Below are 17,115 nucleotides of genomic sequence, written 5' to 3' on the forward strand. Positions count from 1 at the left end.
TCCAGAATTCCTAGGTAACGACCTAATATACATATGAATGACTAGCCAATTTAGCTTCCACTTCCAGCATTTGACTGCTCTCCGGCTTTTAAAGGTAGAACGGTAGAAGCCTGGAAATCCCAGTGTTAAATATCTTGGGGTCATTCTAGACCCAACATTATCCTTCAAGAGTCACATAAATAAAGTGTCCCAGGTACTTAAATTTAATAATCGAAATTTTAATCATATACGTAATAATTTAAATATGAATGTAGCAAAAACGTATTTTTACTCAATGATCATCTCTCATATGAACTTCAATAACTTAGTGAAACTTAAAAGAGTGAGTTTAATATATAAAGTCTTACACTCCCTTGCTCCACCACCACTAAAGCAGTTCATTAGGCATAAAGAAAGCTCAGACAGGACCACTCGAGCTACAATCCGAGGAGACTTGTTTATACCCCACAGACGGACAGCATTTGGGCAGAACGTCCTTTCTGTCCAGGGTGGCCATCTGTGGAACAGTCTTCCTCAACCCATTAGAGAATGCTCGACATTCAATTTGTTTAAGGCAAAGGTTAAAAACTGGTTATGGACAAATCAAGTGTGTGATCATGTATGAGTTGCATAGTTTTAATGTTTTATTTGGGAACAGAATGGTGTGTATGTGTAAGTTTGGTGATGGAGTTTTTATTATGAATGAATGATGAATTTTTATGAATTATTATGTCTATTTTTATGCTTAAGGACAACAGATGAAAATTAGCCCTTGGCTATAATCTGGTATGTTTACATTCATGTAATTCTTTTTTTACATTTATGTTCATTAACATGCACTGTCCTAAATAAATGAATAAATAAAATTCAAATGCCAAAATAATTCTATAGACCTATAAACTTTGTACACACCAAAGCTGTTTTCTGCCTTCCGTTCACTATGAACAGGCATGTATTTTCGGTTTATGCATGCCCAACTTTGTGCTGAAATGTTTAAAAGAATGTGAAGTATGAGCACAAGCTCACTATGTGAAAACAGCTGTAGCAGGGAAACCCGGGAGGACTTAGTTATGCTCGGCAGTTTGTTGCAGGCCAATACATGTTGGCAAAACAACATGCAGACATTACTCAAACAGCTGATAAGTGACATGTTTGCTTATGTGCCTCCACCATGTTTGCACAATTCAGCTTTCCAGAATTCTTCAATCCAGTGGAGTTTTTAGCTGCTATACAGAGCAAAGTACAGCACAACATAGTAGGTTTTGTAATAGCCTCTAAATGCCAGGTATTTCAGATGTGAGGGAAAACAGCAGCTGACAGCTATCCACCATGCCTGCAACACACCGGGCTTTTGCTCTCATCTCTCTGCTGTCCTTCAGCGCAGCAGCACCAACAGTAGACGACTGCAATCAGCTGACCCAGCCTCTGCAAGCTAACGAGCTTCACCAGGTACAGGTCCCTTGACCTCTAACCTCAGCTGTCTTTCTCCCTCACAATATGACAATTAGGCCCAGAGTTGTTTTGTCAGTTTTCCCAGCTTTGGCTCTTCACACCTTGCCATGTAGTGGGCTGATTGGGGTGGCGGTAGCTCAGTTGGCAGAGCAGGTCAGCCACTAACCAGAAGGTTGGTGGTTTGATCCCAGGCTGCTCCAGTCTGCAAGATACTGACAGGCAGCATTTTATTCATGATGATATTGTAATGTTATATACATTTGAGACCCGAAAAGTGAGACAATGTAGAAAAGTGGCTGTTATTTCACAACAGCTAATGCAATATCTTTTCCTCTTTTTTAATTTTTGAAGTTCATTAAAAGCAGCTATTGTTTGCAGTTTCATAAGAAAGCAGTTGCAGTGACATACAGAGGTAAAATACCAAAAATTGTATCCATATTCAAACCTTTCTGAACCTAACTGTATGTTCTTTCACTCTGAATAGATCCTGGGTAGGTGGATCTTTATTCAGGGGCTTGCCGGTAACGGTAGCTTGGGCGACACTTTGAGGTTTCTGGAAAGTACATGGATGGTGCTGAATACAACATCAGACAGTCGGACCCTGCAGGCAGAGATAGCTGGCCGAGTGGTTCAACAGCTGGACCAGTCTGTTCAGCCACAGTAAGTATTTTTAAGTATTTTTCCCTGTTCTCTAATCTGGAGGGGGAGGGGGGGGGGCAGTAAATATTCAGATAGCAGTGGTGATCCTGGCAAAAGCAAATGGCCATAAGTCAAAAACTGCTTGAGGCAGACAACTAGATGATGACACTGTTTCAACGGAAACACGAGACACTGGAGAAGAAAATCCAAACCTACATGGGCTTCTGTTAAAAAAGTGATATATCTCTTATATCAGTGCCAATACCAATACATTTAACTTACCTATATTTGTAATTTACAGAGACTAAAATTACATGTTTTTTGCATATTGAGCTAATTCTTTACATTTTGACGTTAGAGTTCCAAAGATGGAGGATGCCTCCATCCCAACCAATTCCCAGGGACCTGAGCTTTCTTCAAACCCTAGCTCCCACCCTGTCAGCAGTTCCACACCCCATCTGGTCATGAAGTAAGCCATGCTTCTAATATTATTAAGAGAGAATTAAACCCTACCTTCATCACTTACTAGTCAAAGTAAACAACAACCACTTTTTATTTGTGTACTCTGGTGTGGGATCTAAGGCCAAAGTCTGCTGCACACAGGCAACCACGCTCCAAGCAACTCTCTGCAATGTTGGCTCTGGCCTTTGTCTTTCATTTACATACATCTGTTCCTTTGTAAATCGCTAACCTCTGTTCAGAACTGAATTCCCAGAGTTTTTCATCAATGTCACATTTCTGGAGGGATTTTTTAAGGGTGTTATGAGGCAGGTAGGTGATATGTGTTATACACAGGTGAGTTGTTGTTGTTTGTGCATAGCTTCATCATAGCTAGCATAGCCACCACAAGTCAGGAGAAAATTGAGGTAAGACAGCTGTTCTCATAGTAGACGCAGGTAGCTGAACAGTAGATTGTTTAATTAAAAACCCACTGTGTGCACAGAGGCAAAACTAAGAAAACTGTGTCTTTGTCCAACCAATCAGAATCAGAATCAGAAAGGGTTTTATTGCCAAATGTTGAGCAGGTTTACAACATTAGAAAATTGCTGCGGTGCTTCAGTGCAAACATACTGTTATAAATACTGTCATAAATTACGCTTAAATAGACATAAAAATAAAAATAAGAATTAAAAGTGCTACGTAGAAAGATATATGCATGATATATACATGAGTGCAGGTGGTGATCAGTGCCAAACATGGAATGATGCAGTGAACACAGTGTAGGGTCATGTGTTAGTGGTGGGAACAGTCGTACGTTTATTGTTCATGTGTCCAACAGCAGAGGGGAAGAAACTGTTCTTATGGCGAGAGGTTCTGGTGCGAATGGACCGGAGCCTCCTGCCTGAGGGGAGCAGGTCAAACAGACTGTGTCCAGGGTGAGAAGGGTCAGCTGAGATCCGAGCTGCACGCCCCAGTGTCCTGGAGGTGTACAGGTCCTGCAGAGATGGGAGTCTGCAGCCAATCACCTTCTCAGCAGAGCGCACAACACACTGCAGTCTCTATTTGTCCCTGATAGTGGCTCCAGCGTACCACACGGTGATGGAGGAGGTGAGGATGGACTCGATGATTGCAGTGTAGAACTGTATCATCGTCCGTGTTGGCAGGTTGAATTTCTTCAGCTGCCTCAGGAAGTACATCCTCTGCTGGGCTTTCTTGATGACGGAGGTGATGGTGGGCTCCCACTTCAAGTCCTGGGTGATGGTGGTACCCAGGAAGCGGAATGAGTCCAGGAAGGAGTGGGGCTGTGTGCTTCCTGAAGTCGTCCACAATAATCTCCACTGTCTTCTGGGCATTCAGCACCAGGTTGTTGTGGCTGCACCAGGACACCAGACGTTCAACCTCCCTCCTGTAGGCAGACTCATCCCCGTCCGAGATACAGACCTGTTGGCTCTGTATGCAAACTGCAGGGGGTCCAGGAGGGGGGCCGTGAGGGTCTTGAGATAGGAGAGAACCAGGCGCTCAAATGACCACAGATGTCAGAGCCATGGGTCTGTAGTCATTTAGTCCAGTGATCCTAGGTTTCTTGGGGACAGGGATTATGGTAGAGGACTTGAAGCAGGCAGGCACATGACATGCCTGCAGTGAGGAGTTGAAAATGCCAGAAAACACTGGGGCCAGCTCGTTTGCACAGTGTCTGAGGGTGGCAGGAGACACACCGTCTGGGCCGGGAGCTTTCCGAGCATTCAGACTCCTAAACTGCTTCCTCACATCTGCTTCATGAATATGAAGAGTTGTGGTGGGAGGAGGTGGTGTGAAATCCTCCTTGGTGTGGGGTTTGGAGGGAGGTGTTGTAGGTGAAGTGTTTGATGGGGGTGATGGCTCTATGGAGGGGGGAGAGGTGGGGGAATGAGTGTCCAAAGTGTCTCTATTGTTGGGGCCGTTGGAGGTGTGAAGGCTGCCTGATGGCTCGTCAAAACGGCAGTAAAAGTCGTTGAGGGTGTTGGCCAAGAGCAAGTCATCAGTGGAGTGGGGGGTTTTAGGCTTGTAGTTGGTGATATTCCTAAAACCTTTCCACACAGAGGCCGAGTCATTCTCTGAGATCTGCTGCTGCGTCTTCTCAGAGTGCTGATGTTTAGCAACGTCCACTTCTTTAGTGAACCTGTACTTGGCCTCTCTGTAGCAGTCCCTGTCTCCGCTTCTGAACGCCTTTCTCTTTTCCAGCCACAGCTTTTTGAGTTTAGGAGTAAACCAGGGTTTGTCATTGTTATAACTCACCCTGGTGCGTGATGGCACAATGCTGTCCTCACAGAAGTGGATATAGGAGGTGACAGTGTCCATAAACTCGTCCAAGCTGTTAGAAGCAGCCTTCAATCATGGACCTAACTGTAGGGTGAGGAGCTCATTCATCTGAGAGGTGATCAGATTAACTGAGATGTATTGTGCTGTTCTACAAATCATAATGGCGGAGATAATGGTGGAATAGTTTTTGATAGCAAAGCTGTTCTCTGGATATATCCTATTCTCCACCTGTTTCTCAACTCTCACTCAGAGATCTGCATTTACACTGTTTTATTCTGGCTAGCATGTTACTCCCTACCTCGCGCTGCGTCAACAGGTCTGCTGGTTTTTTAACCTCAAATTTCACATCCTCATTTAACGTTTGATAGTGTTTCAGTAGATAAAGGTGAATGGCTTGGACATTAATTGAGCTGTGGTTTGGGGGAGGCCTCGAAGGGGACTGGTGACGGCTCCCGATGTACAAAATAGAAGAGAAGAAGTTGAAAAGGCGAGGGAGGGTGTGAACTGGGGGAACATATCCGGTCGTTCAGTCTGCTGTAGTTACATCCTAAGGTTTTAAAAACTGAGCTTAAATAAATGATTAGCGGTAATAAAAGCCGAGGGAGGTCAACGGTGATCACTGACTGTTTTAGGAGCTTTTTGAGATTAAATAGAAGAAAATACAAAACATTAAACATGTTAACAACACAAAAGCCATATTAAACGCAGACTACTTTAGGCCCGGAAGTAGGATTCGTCACGTCATCGCTTAACGACCGGACATTGATCAGAACCGGAAGGAGCATGTTTGGAGGTGTGGTCCCACTCCTGAAATTCCAATACTTCCAATTTGCTATACTGTTGGCAGAAAGCTGGTTGATACTGAAATGAACTGATTGCAACTTTATATAAAAACTAGTGTGGTTGCATCATGCAATTTTTATATTCTTCAAAATATTAGTTTAATCAGAAAGTGAAACTCTTCAGATTAAGAGTATCTATAGTAAGAGCAGTGGCAGAAGAAACCAGAACTCCCAGTGAACACCCACGTAAGCAAACTCTACACAAAGAGGTCCACTCTGGGGTAACCCAGGAACAGCAACAGCAACGGTGGTCATTACTGAGCCACCATGCCGCCCTCATTTGTGTTGATTAAAAAATGCCACAGATTACTCTGTTTAGAACTCAGTCTTCTATTATTAAAGTCAAATCAGGTTTGAAAGTGTCGGTCAAGGATGCATTCAGATGAGAAAAACGTCATGGTGTGCAAGTCAATATTTCTTTTGGTGTCTCATTATCTATCCAGATGAAATTTTAATGTTGCCATTTTCCACTTCCATTCTGCTTGATCATTGTTTTAGGGAGGATCGCTGCCTCAGGAATGTTCAGAACATGTCCCTAGTTGATGGCAAAGACTTAGAGTTCTACAGTAAGTTGCTTCAGTGAACAACATACAGCATGTACACATGTAATCACATCAGTTACATCTGTCACTCAGGTGTGTGATGTTTGTCACAGTACAATTTGCATGCTCAGTTGATCAGAATTGTTATCCTCCCATCATGAATGCTTGTGTTTTGTTGCACAGTGAAAATTGCCAGTTCCTATCACAGGTTCCTGCAGACCTGCCCTGACTGTCTGCTCATGCACACCTACGATAAAGTAGCCAATCACCAATTGTTCTACTTGTTTGGTAAGTATGAGCAGTGATGGAGCATTTACTAAAAGAACTGACAAGTAAAACAGTAAAATATTTACTTGATGGACTATTCATTGTATATTTTAACTGTAATTAATGAGTTGTAGTCAACTGACAATTCTTTGGCTATTTCAAATAAGGGTGGAAGGGTGGACCACTTTGGCATTCAACTCATCATTTCTTTTAGTATCTCACTTTCCTATTTGTGAAGAAGTAAGAAAAGAATATAAAAATCCCCAAACCAATGAGAAACTAGTTGTAGAGCCCAGTATGGATTTTCGCAAATGGATTTTTCTTCAACAAGTTAACTGATCAAGTGATTAATCATTTTAATATTCATCAACTAGACTATAATTGTCTTCCATCTAAATTGTAGCCATGTCTGAATACAAAGTAGCTTGAATTCAATCAGGGCTGGACTGGGACAAAAAATCGTCCTGGGCATTTTGACTAGAGAACCACAAAGACATAAAACCTTTGAATGAAAACAAATGCTGTTGTGACAGTGATGTACACTGTCTTGTTGGTATATATGTATGATTTCTATACATTTTGCATCAGATGACCACTTTGGTTGTTTTGAGAATAATAGATTGCTGAATATACATTAGAGCTAAAGAGACTGTATTTTAGGGTGGCTTGCAAAATTATAATATGGAGTTTGCTAGTGTGTAAGAATACAAACAGAAAAGGCCTGGAATGTGAACAATGAACTGGGGTGCAGGGCAGGAGAAGAATTAACCCCCACCCCCAGGACAGAAGCAAGAGTTACTGCAAGAGTTACTGAGGGTGAGGGGCAGACAAATAACAAAAGGACACTACCTTAAAAGGAGATGGGGGTCAGGGTGTCAGCACCCCTGGCTACTGTACCAGTGTTTTTCCATTGTGGGGGTGTTTACTATAGGGGGAGGATACCAGAGACTAAAACTGTAGCTGTTGTGTTGAATTCTTGAGATCAGCCTTTAGAATAGGACTGCAAAGGACTGCAGTGTGCTGATCTCCAGATGTATCTGTAAGGAAAAATGGGTAACAAAAGGATTGTGTGAAACTTGGAAACATCTCTGCATGATCTCTACCAACACGAAAGGATCGGAGAGAGCGGCGTTGTCTCCCACAGTTGTAAGATTCAGACATTTTAAATGAGAATAAGAAAGAAAAGTATTTCTTTGTGCCCCCCTCCTCTCCCTGTTAATGCTCTACTTGGCCCCCTGGCAAAACTTTGCTAGACCCGCCCCTGCACAGTTACCAGCTGTCAGCTACATTAAAAAAAAGGATGCTGGTGTTATTGGTCTCTCAGAAACAATTCATAACTTCCCTTCACTCATGTCACCTATCATGTTTCTCCATCACCTGTTCAGCTCTGATGATCCAGTAAGGACATCTCCTGGTTTCATCTTCATGTTTCCCTCTCACCAGATAACCAACCTGACATCATGACCAGCAGCTTTACGGCTGTGGCTCCAACAAACATCAGCAGATCCTAGAAAGTAATATTAAATCAATTAAATAAATGATTTAATAAATAAATTAAATAAACAACTTATCAGGCTTTAACATGCTGCATGTATGTTTAGCGCAACATCCGCTGGTTTCCTCTTTCTGGCGCAAAGTGGGCGATAAACAAACAAGAGAGATGGGACCTGAGACAGAAAAGCCAATCATTGATCATTGATCAGTTTCATAACTGAAGTAGCAACAGGAGAGGGAGGGGGAGAGAGTGAGAGAAGAAGAAGCTGTGCAGCGGAGGACACAGATTAACTCCAGTTTTGTGTCTGTTTTTTTATTCTAGCTGAAGCACGGGACAAACTGCGTTCCTTTTCGCCTCAATACCATTTTCTTCTGTTTGAATGTGATGAGACTGCTTTCAGAGCCGTTGCCCAAACAAGGAGGAGAGTGTATCCGACCTCCTCGGCTGTAATTGTTCCAGCCCAGAGTCGATCATGACCAATTGGCCAATCGACCACCTGTCATTGTTTATACCGTTACAAAAAAACATAAAAACTAAAAGTCACCATCGCCCTTTGTGCCCGATACTCAGTCACAGTACTTCAAAAACACAATTACATTCCATTTCTGGGTTTAAAAAGTTCCCTGTCATTTTTTTTTTTATTTAGCAAAATTCAATTCACTTTTATTTATATAGTGCCAAATTGCAACAATAGTTGTCTCAACGCACTTAAAAAAGAGTGAGAAAAGGACAAACAAAAGGTTGTTTTTACACCTGGCTGTGCAGACTGCCCTCCATGTGCTATACAGACTGAGTACTGGCCAATACATCTAGCTAACATGTCTGACTTCTGTTTGTTGTTATTTCATAAAATTGTTAAACAACACATCTGTGTTAATTGTAGCAGGTTTATATTGTAACAGATATTGTAACATTTAAGTAACCAGCAGGCTAACTGAAGCTGTCAAATAAGTGCAACATAGAGTAAACTCTTTTAAGTAGTGGAGGTAGTTCTTTAAGGAGGCAGCTGCCCGATCACACGAAACAAACAAAATACGCTTTAGGATTCAAACATCCTCGAACACTAGTGTGAGCACAATACATTCTAATGGTGCTTTTCCTGCTGTTGTTCTCTGCAGCGAGGAACAAGACTGTGACAGCTTCTGATTTAGAGACCTTCAGAAAACAAGGTGAATGCCTCAGGTTTCCCACGACACCCAAGTTTAACTACAACCCTAACAATGGTAAGCACCACATATCGTCTACATTGAAATAGAATATGAAATCAATCTGCTACATAACTTAAATGCAGTAGATTGCCCAGTGAGCAAGTTACTGATAGGTTCGTAGCATAAACCTATTGGCTGGAACGTTCAAGACAATTCTACTACACAGCAAAAGCAAGACACAAGTAGTCAAAGTTCTTTGTGTTACTCATGCATGAGGGAGAGGACTGGATGAGCGCCGTTCCTTCGCTTGACCTCAGTTGCTCTCGTCTGCCCCCTCGTAACACTGCTCTTTTATTGAGGTTACATGAATGAACATATGAGTCTTACATAGGTATACATGTTTACATGTAGACAAAGAGTACCGTGTGTGTGTGTGTGTGTGTGTGTGTGTGTGTGTGTGTGTGTGTGTGTGTGTGTGTGTGTGTGTGTGTGTGTGTGTGTGTGTGTGTGTTGTGTGGTCAAGATGTGACCCCATAAATGAATTCCCTAATCCTGCTGGTCTGGAAGTCCAGCCGTTCATCTAAACAAAAGGCAGTTAGACTAAAACAGATATACTTGTGTTTGCTATACCATGAAACAAAAAAAGAAGGTACGACCTCTTCTCGTGACCCCAGGATGTGAGTGTGTTTGCCAGAACACTCTGGAAGGCACACAGAGTCTTTACAGACTGCTAAGGATCAAACCTCTATCAATATGCAATTGATTATAAAACTCTAAGCATATATGAGTAAATATTTCTAAGCATAAATGACAACCTAATAATATAAACCTGACAGTTACCACACACTGAAAATGGTGTTGTAGAACAGGTTATCCCTGAACTTGTTTTAGCATTTCGGTTCATGAGTACAATAAAGCTTCAGAGGTGCTGGAAGATGGGGGTCTAATCATTTTTTGGCTGAAAGAAATCATCTCATACATCATGGACAATTTCTCAGTTTGTGATGTAATCTATCTTCTTGGGTAGGCAGGTTGAGTGTGAGGAAGTAAAACTTAACATAAGGAGGTCTATAAAGAAAAGGCACAATACAATGTAAGCTTTGTTAGATTATTTGGTAGCTGTAACTCAGGAAGTACAGCATGTCATCTAATAGTTGGGAGGGTTTTTTTTTTTTTTTGCTCTAATCAGTAGCCTATGCAATGTATCCTTGGTGAAGAAACTAAATGCTCTCCAATACATGAGGGATGCATCCAGTGAGGGATATTGTATATAGTGCTTGAGTAGAGATTATATATAAGAATCTGTCCATGCATTAGGATAATAAATAAAATAATTCTAAAGATTTATTGTTGATTTATTGTGATGGGCAGCAAATTCCAGATTCCTCTAACAGTCCAAAGACATGCTGTCATTGGGGTTAGGTTAATTGGTGATTCTAAATCGCCCATAGGTCTAAATGGTTGTCTTTCTCTAAGCGTTAGCCCTGCTTCAGGCTAGTGATCTGTCCAGGGTCTACCCCACCTCTGTGACAGCTGGAATAGGCTCCCTGTGACCCTCATAAGGATAAGCGGAAGTGAATTGATGGATGATTTATTGTTTTGCAGATGAAAATAACATGCTAGCCAGTTAGCACATAGGCTTAAGGTTCAATGGGTTGGTTTAGCTCAGGCAGTAGAGCAGGTTATCTACTTTTCACAAGAATGGTGGCTTGAGCCATGCCTGCTCCAGTCTGCATCCTTGGACAAGGTGATAACTCTCTGATGGATCCGTTGGTGTTATAAAGTAATTATACAGAAAAAACAGAAAGAAAGCAAATGAGACAAGTTCTATAAAGTGCTTTGAGCGCTCAGGTATAGTAGAAAAGCGCTATATACAAAAACATGTACTTGCCAAGCAGTTGTGGTGGTTTCAAGGGAGCAACCAGACAGAGGGACCAACTCCACCACCTTTAATTGTAGCTAATGACAATAGTCTGCACTCCAACAACTCCAACCAGAGTTAGAGTTCATGGCCAGCGAGAATTGGAGATTATGTATCAGAATTTCAGGAGGAGGACCACACCTCCAAACACGCTCCTTCCGGCTGCCATCTATATAGGTTCCCCTAGTTCTGCAATCTGATCATTCTCGTTTACGTGTCCCACCCTCACTCTCTCCTTCTACTCCATTCTTCAACTTCTTCACTCCTATTTAGTACATGGGGATCTGCCAGGCCCGGGAGCCATTGCCAGTCCCCTTCGAGGCCTTCCCCAAACCGCAGCTCAATTCATGTCAAAGCATTCACTACTAAAACGCTGTCCAACTTATAATGAGGACGTGGGCCCAGCTAGTGAAAGACTTACCAAATAAATTGCTTGCACATGAAAAACATAACATCCCAATTATTTGATCTTTCACTTGAAATGTGCACACAAATGCATGTTGATCCTTATACCGACCTCCACTGCAAACACAATGCAAATCTGATAGTTACAGTGAGTCACTGTAACATCCAGTCGGCCCTCTGGTCAGTCACACATCTTGGGAATCATGTTGAAGGACAGGCAGTGAAAAACACAGTGAATGGAGATGGAGCTCTCTGGGTAGCAGAATTAATGGCCGACTAGCTAAGATTTGTTTTACTCCCACATTTCTTAATGCACTTCAGCTTTCTCAAATACCACTCTGGACCCTGCTTGTCCCCAATCCAAGCTAAGATTGCAAAGCTTCTCAAGAAGATTGTCATGCAGTTGCTGGTTGCTGTTGGTTGCAGTTTAGTTGCTGGATGATTTCCATGTTATAGCAGTATCTGGTAATACAAGATGAAAGTTAAAGAAAAAACATATATAAACATGAAGTAAGAAAGACTACAGCAAACTTATCTTTGCATGTTTCACAATGTTAATGACTCCAAAGTTCATCTCATCACAAGAATCTGTGCCATTGTAGTTAAAGTAAGACAGGATGAGAAACAATAGAATTTACAGCCACTGCCATCTATTGTGTAAGAACATGACCCCTTGGAGAGAAAGGTAATCTGTATATTTAGCATTTAATGGAGGGTAAAGGACACTTGGAGGTGGGGAGGACCTAAGGATTTGCATTTGATGTCACTTCTCCAGAACGATCTATTCCTGTTTGTCTGTGAATCTTTATTCCCTTTACAGAACTGTGTCCTGTGGAGGAAAAGAAGTCAGAATCCACACCTCAACAAAACCTCCACTAACAGAGTTCTTAATAACACTGCCACTGCTATTGTCAAACTTACGCTGTTGATTGGTTTTTACTCATGATTTAGTTGAAAGAAATTTGACAAGTTTGAATGTCCAAACTGTTAATTAAGTAATTTTTACTAGTAGTAATCAGCTAAGGCATTTGATCTTTCTGAATGTAGACCTGCACTGAGGACAGACTGTCTGGCTGCTGAGTTTGGTTCTGTTTCTGTTCTGTGGATTTGTTTGCAGTGTTTTGTTTGTCTGTTGAACTGAAATTAAAAGTTTGATTAAAATACTAAACAAAAGTAAGAATGCCTGCTTTTGTAACAGAACAAATAAACAAAATTAGGCAATTATAAGACTTCTCATAAAAAACACTAAATGCAAAAGGGTTTATCAAAACACAAAGCATTCATATTAACCTAGTAAAGCTAAAATATGAGGCTACGGATGATAATAAATTAGGAGCCATTTTGGAGCCAAAAGAGCTGACTCTCTGAAAAGACCTGAACTTCCCATCACTAGTCAGTAAGCCACAAAAACCACATGTCACGTTCGCCACTGACAGAAAATGGCAGTAAACATGTTTTTAAAACTTTAAGCACTTATTTCTTAAATCCAGCTCCACACACGGTGTTACGTCTATGTCAGTTATGTGTAGCATTGCATGTCCCCTTTAACCCAAAGGAGATCCTTAAATATCCCGAATTGTTCCTAATGACAAAAACTGGCAGCTTCCCAAAAAGTGCAATAATATTGTTATATATTAATATTGTTTTGCACTTTAAATGAGTCAGTCTTTTAAAACTACTTCTGCCTAAGATATTCGTATCAAGTATAATTATATTTTGGGGGTTTAACCCTTTGAAGGCCAGTATGTTTACATAGCTGCACTGTTTTTTAACTGGAAAAAAACCCAATAAACTAAAATATTTTCCATAAAATACATTTCGAGAAAGATTTCATTGCTATTATAATTAGGCCTTTAGATTGGCACCAAGGTTGATTTTGATTCATCATTATGTTTTTTTGCAGGGGCACAGTAAATGTAATAATCATAACCTATAATGGTATATGATGTTTTTCACTTTTTCCACACTAAATGTTTATTACCTTGCTAACGTAAATAAAATTACAAGCTCAGTTTGAACTAGAAAAACATTTATTTTAGAAAGATAAACATGAACATTTATGTTGTTGGGGATGGGGAGAGAGACAGACAGGGAGAGAAGTAGTAAAGTAAATTGTGCGTGTTAGTCCCCATAGGGAAATAGTTCCTTTGCATTTAACCCATTCACCCAGTGAAGCAGCGGGCAGCCACCAGTGCAGCGCCCGGGGAGCAGTGTGTAGGGACGGTACCTTGCTCAGGGGTACCTCAGGGTAGCCGTTCAGTGGAGTCGAACCCTCGACCTTCCAATCATGGGGCCACCACTCTACCTACTGAGCTATCCCTGCCCTAGTATGTGTCTGGGTGTGAGAGTCCTGCTCAGACGGCGCAGTCGTTACAAATGGACAGACTGTGGTCCTTGCATTTATACTTCTCACATTTGCAGCAGGTGTTGAAAACTCTTCTCCTTTTGTCTTTGCAAAGTTCGCACTGCCTCCTGCTCTTACATTGAATGATGGGAGCGGTCCATGAAGCCGCTGCAGTCAGATTTGTGACTACTGCTGCAGCGGCTGATGAGCGAGGAAGGCGCTCTCTCTTTGCTATGTGTGGGTTCACCAGCATTTCTCCCACTTCTTCAATGAAGAGCCTCCGTCTGTGTCCTTTCTGCTTCTGCCAGGATGACTCGATTGATGTCCACAGGATGTAGGCATTGTAAAGTGAAACATCAAGGACGTTGTGGAAGAGGGCCAGTGGCCAATAATTTGTTCTCCTCCTGCAGGAGTAGGTGCCAACAACCTAACAAAAAAAGAAGCATAAAACATACATATATATTAGACATGAATATGAGCAAGAATGAATAAATATATGCATAACTGGTTCAGGGCTAGCAAAATTTCAAAATCCCCGGTTGCCCTTCGGGCAGGGACTCTTCAGTTTTTGGTAGCCCAAAATAAATTTAAGTAGCCCGAATAAAGAAGAGAGCAATTTTTTGATTGATGTTTTGTTTCCTGTTTAGTTTCCTTTACAATATTATACATTAAAGTATAATATTGTAACGGAAACAAAACATTAAACAAAAAATTGTTGAAACACAAATTACAACATTGTATAAAAATTACAATCATCAACTCAAATACTTGGTTCTAATTGAACAGAAATTTCTATGAACTTGTAAGAACTGTGTAGGACATGAATCCGTCTGTGTCAGATCAGAATTTGAAATTTCCACTGAAGTCACGGGTAAGAGACAAGTGGAACCAAGATCGAGGCCATTTGCTTTTTGAAGCTTGCAAAGACTGCTAAATTGTGCCAGTGGTAGTTCACTCTTTGCAACATAGTACGCTGTTCTATTTGCAATTGGTGTTTGTTCTGGGAAAGATATTGCAGACTGAGCAATAATGCATTTCTTGCATTTCTCATGGGTTCTAATGGGGGCCTTTCTTAAAATGACTGGTTCCAGTAACAAAGGCGCTTGTTGACTCAGAAATCCAGGGAAAACCAACAACACAGCCGGCAGAACATTATGTTATTTACACGGGTGCACATAAGTGGTCTGCAGGTGCCGCATTCGCTGTCAAAATAAAAGACGCACCAGATAAGAAGTTGCAACGCGCGTTTGTGTCCATATAAAAAGCAGTTTTTGTCGGCTAGAGTGGGATTTTCACGGCACATTCTGCACCACATCTCTGTGCGTTCATCATTTGTTTGAAGCCAGCTCACCTCCTGCAACCACTTTTCCGAGAATACGTGCTTCTTTTGTGGTTCGGACTCCTTCTGACATTTCTTTGGAGGTGGAGGAACGCCAAAGCAATTGCTTAAAGGAGCTTCTTCGACATCTTGAAAAGTTCTAAACAAATGTCTGTCCTCCTCCAGAAAATCTTATGTACGCAAACACGCGTTGCAACTTCTTATCTTGTGCGCGTTTTTTATTTTGACAGTGAATGCGCACCTGCGGACCACTTATGTGCAGCCCTGGTTATTTAGCTCATCATATCGCAGCCACAGAAATTCTTTTGTCCATGAAACCATAAAGCTGCACTTTCTTTTTGCCTTATAGTCTGATTTGTCATAACTTTTCCGTTTTGTGGTAAGCTTTTCTTTGGCTGTCACTTCTTCACCCTGACCTGTCTTATTTGGCTCAGCAGAACTGAAATACATATCCTGCTGCATTTACACACGGACTCACATAACGGTCAGCGATTCTCTGCGCCATCAACCTCTTACATGTTTAACCCTTGGAGATCCTTAAAAAAGACATCCACCTTTGCTTTTAATGGACATAAATGTCCATTCCCCAAAAAGTGCTATAAAAACTTTATATATTCATATTTTTTCCACTTTAAATTGGTCAGTCTTTTAAAACTACTTCTCCCTGAAATATTCATATAAAGTTTTAATTACATTTCGCGGATTTTAACCCTTTATATCCCGGTTTCGTCACATGAGCGCACTGCTTTTTTTGCCCCAAAAAACAAAAAACTTGAATATTTTCCAAAAAAAACATTTGAGGTAATATTCAATTGTTATTATAATTAGGCCTTTAGATGGACTAAAGATTGGCACCAACATTCATTTCGATCGCCTTTTTTTTTTTTTTTTTCAGGACCAGAAAATGGTCCCCAGGCGGCCAATGCTGCTGCTCTAGGCCGAAAGAAGTGCATCTTCCCGGGGTAAGTCGCGACGATCACCAGGACACGATCACTGGGGACTCCTTTCTACAGCACACACCACGTGACAACAAATACGTCATTTCCTGTTGATTAAAAAAAAATGCACCGTCTCACGGCCCTAGGGACCGAAAATGGTCCCGCCCGATCAGCGGGCGAAGCCGCTGCTGCACGCCGGGAATCAGGCTTCCTTTCCCGCAGGTCTGTCTAAGCAGCCCGCTGTTTTCCAGCAGGGGTCAAATGTGAAGCAAGGGCGCCACCCGGTGGACAAATAAGAAAATTACAATTCTAAGGCCCCTAGTTCAAACTAAAACTAAATTTACACCACAATTATAAAATATAATTAAAAAGAAAATTCTTTGACAAATTTGGCTATATTCCACTCAACACAGTGAAAATGGTTTAAAATTAAAAATGCAAAATACCATAAATGTCCCTAAGGACCTCTGAGGGTTTTAAGCTGGGGGAGATTTCACTTGTCATGTTTGCATAGTAAGCTAACGATTAATAAGACGATGTCAGAGGAATTGGTGCGCAAATTATCGTCACTCACCAATCAGTGCTGTCGCTCTCTATACACAGTTCGCGCGATTGCAAAGTGAAAGCAAAAAACAAGCGCAAATTCAAACGCGATTTCAATATGTCACATATTGACAGTGGCTCACCCAATGACATAATTACCCAGCTACATTTCCGAAAGAATGCAAAAGCACTGACATATATTTTTCCTTCCTCTGACAGCCCGACGGGCAGGGCAGAGATAGATTTTGGTACCCTGACTGGAAAAATCGCTAGCCCCGGGACGTCGGGCTAGCGATATCGCAAGCCCTGTGGTTCGTAATGACACCTACCTTATCAAGGTTGTCGACACCTCCTTTGCATTTGTTGTAATCTTCGATTATTACAGGCTTTCTCTTCCCTTCTTTGCTCACGTCTGGGCGGCGGTGTTTTGTGCTTAGTAGCAGCACATTCTTGCCCCGTCGGGGGATGTAAGACACAAGTGTGTGGGTGTTTGTAAAAGCGAAGATGGAGGAGAAGATCTCT

At 41.6% G+C, this 17,115-nt stretch overlaps 1 protein-coding gene across 3 annotated transcripts; it reads left to right on the forward strand.

The window, feature by feature from the left end:
- The first annotated feature begins 1,185 nt into the window (after positions 1 to 1,185).
- LOC308408700 (uncharacterized protein) lies at positions 1,186 to 16,888 on the forward strand. Of its 3 annotated transcripts, none has more exons than XM_080901076.1 (7): positions 1,186 to 1,428; positions 1,916 to 2,091; positions 2,429 to 2,539; positions 6,150 to 6,217; positions 6,377 to 6,481; positions 9,074 to 9,178; positions 16,008 to 16,888. In XM_080901076.1, the coding sequence occupies exons 1-7, from the start codon at positions 1,309 to 1,311 to the stop codon at positions 16,076 to 16,078; spliced, it is 756 nt and encodes a 251-aa protein (XP_080757202.1). In that variant the 5' UTR covers positions 1,186 to 1,308; the 3' UTR covers positions 16,079 to 16,888. The 3 variants fall into 3 exon arrangements, with proteins under 3 accessions (XP_080757202.1, XP_080757203.1, XP_080757204.1); XM_080901077.1 differs by lacking the exon at positions 16,008 to 16,888 and adding an exon at positions 12,250 to 12,526; XM_080901078.1 differs by lacking the exons at positions 9,074 to 9,178; positions 16,008 to 16,888 and adding an exon at positions 12,250 to 12,526.
- The last annotated feature ends 227 nt before the right edge of the window (positions 16,889 to 17,115 follow it).

The sequence above is a fragment of the Rhamphochromis sp. 'chilingali' genome (assembly GCF_963969265.1).
Source record: "Rhamphochromis sp. 'chilingali' genome assembly, chromosome: 13".
NCBI lineage: Eukaryota > Metazoa > Chordata > Actinopteri > Cichliformes > Cichlidae > Rhamphochromis > Rhamphochromis sp. 'chilingali'.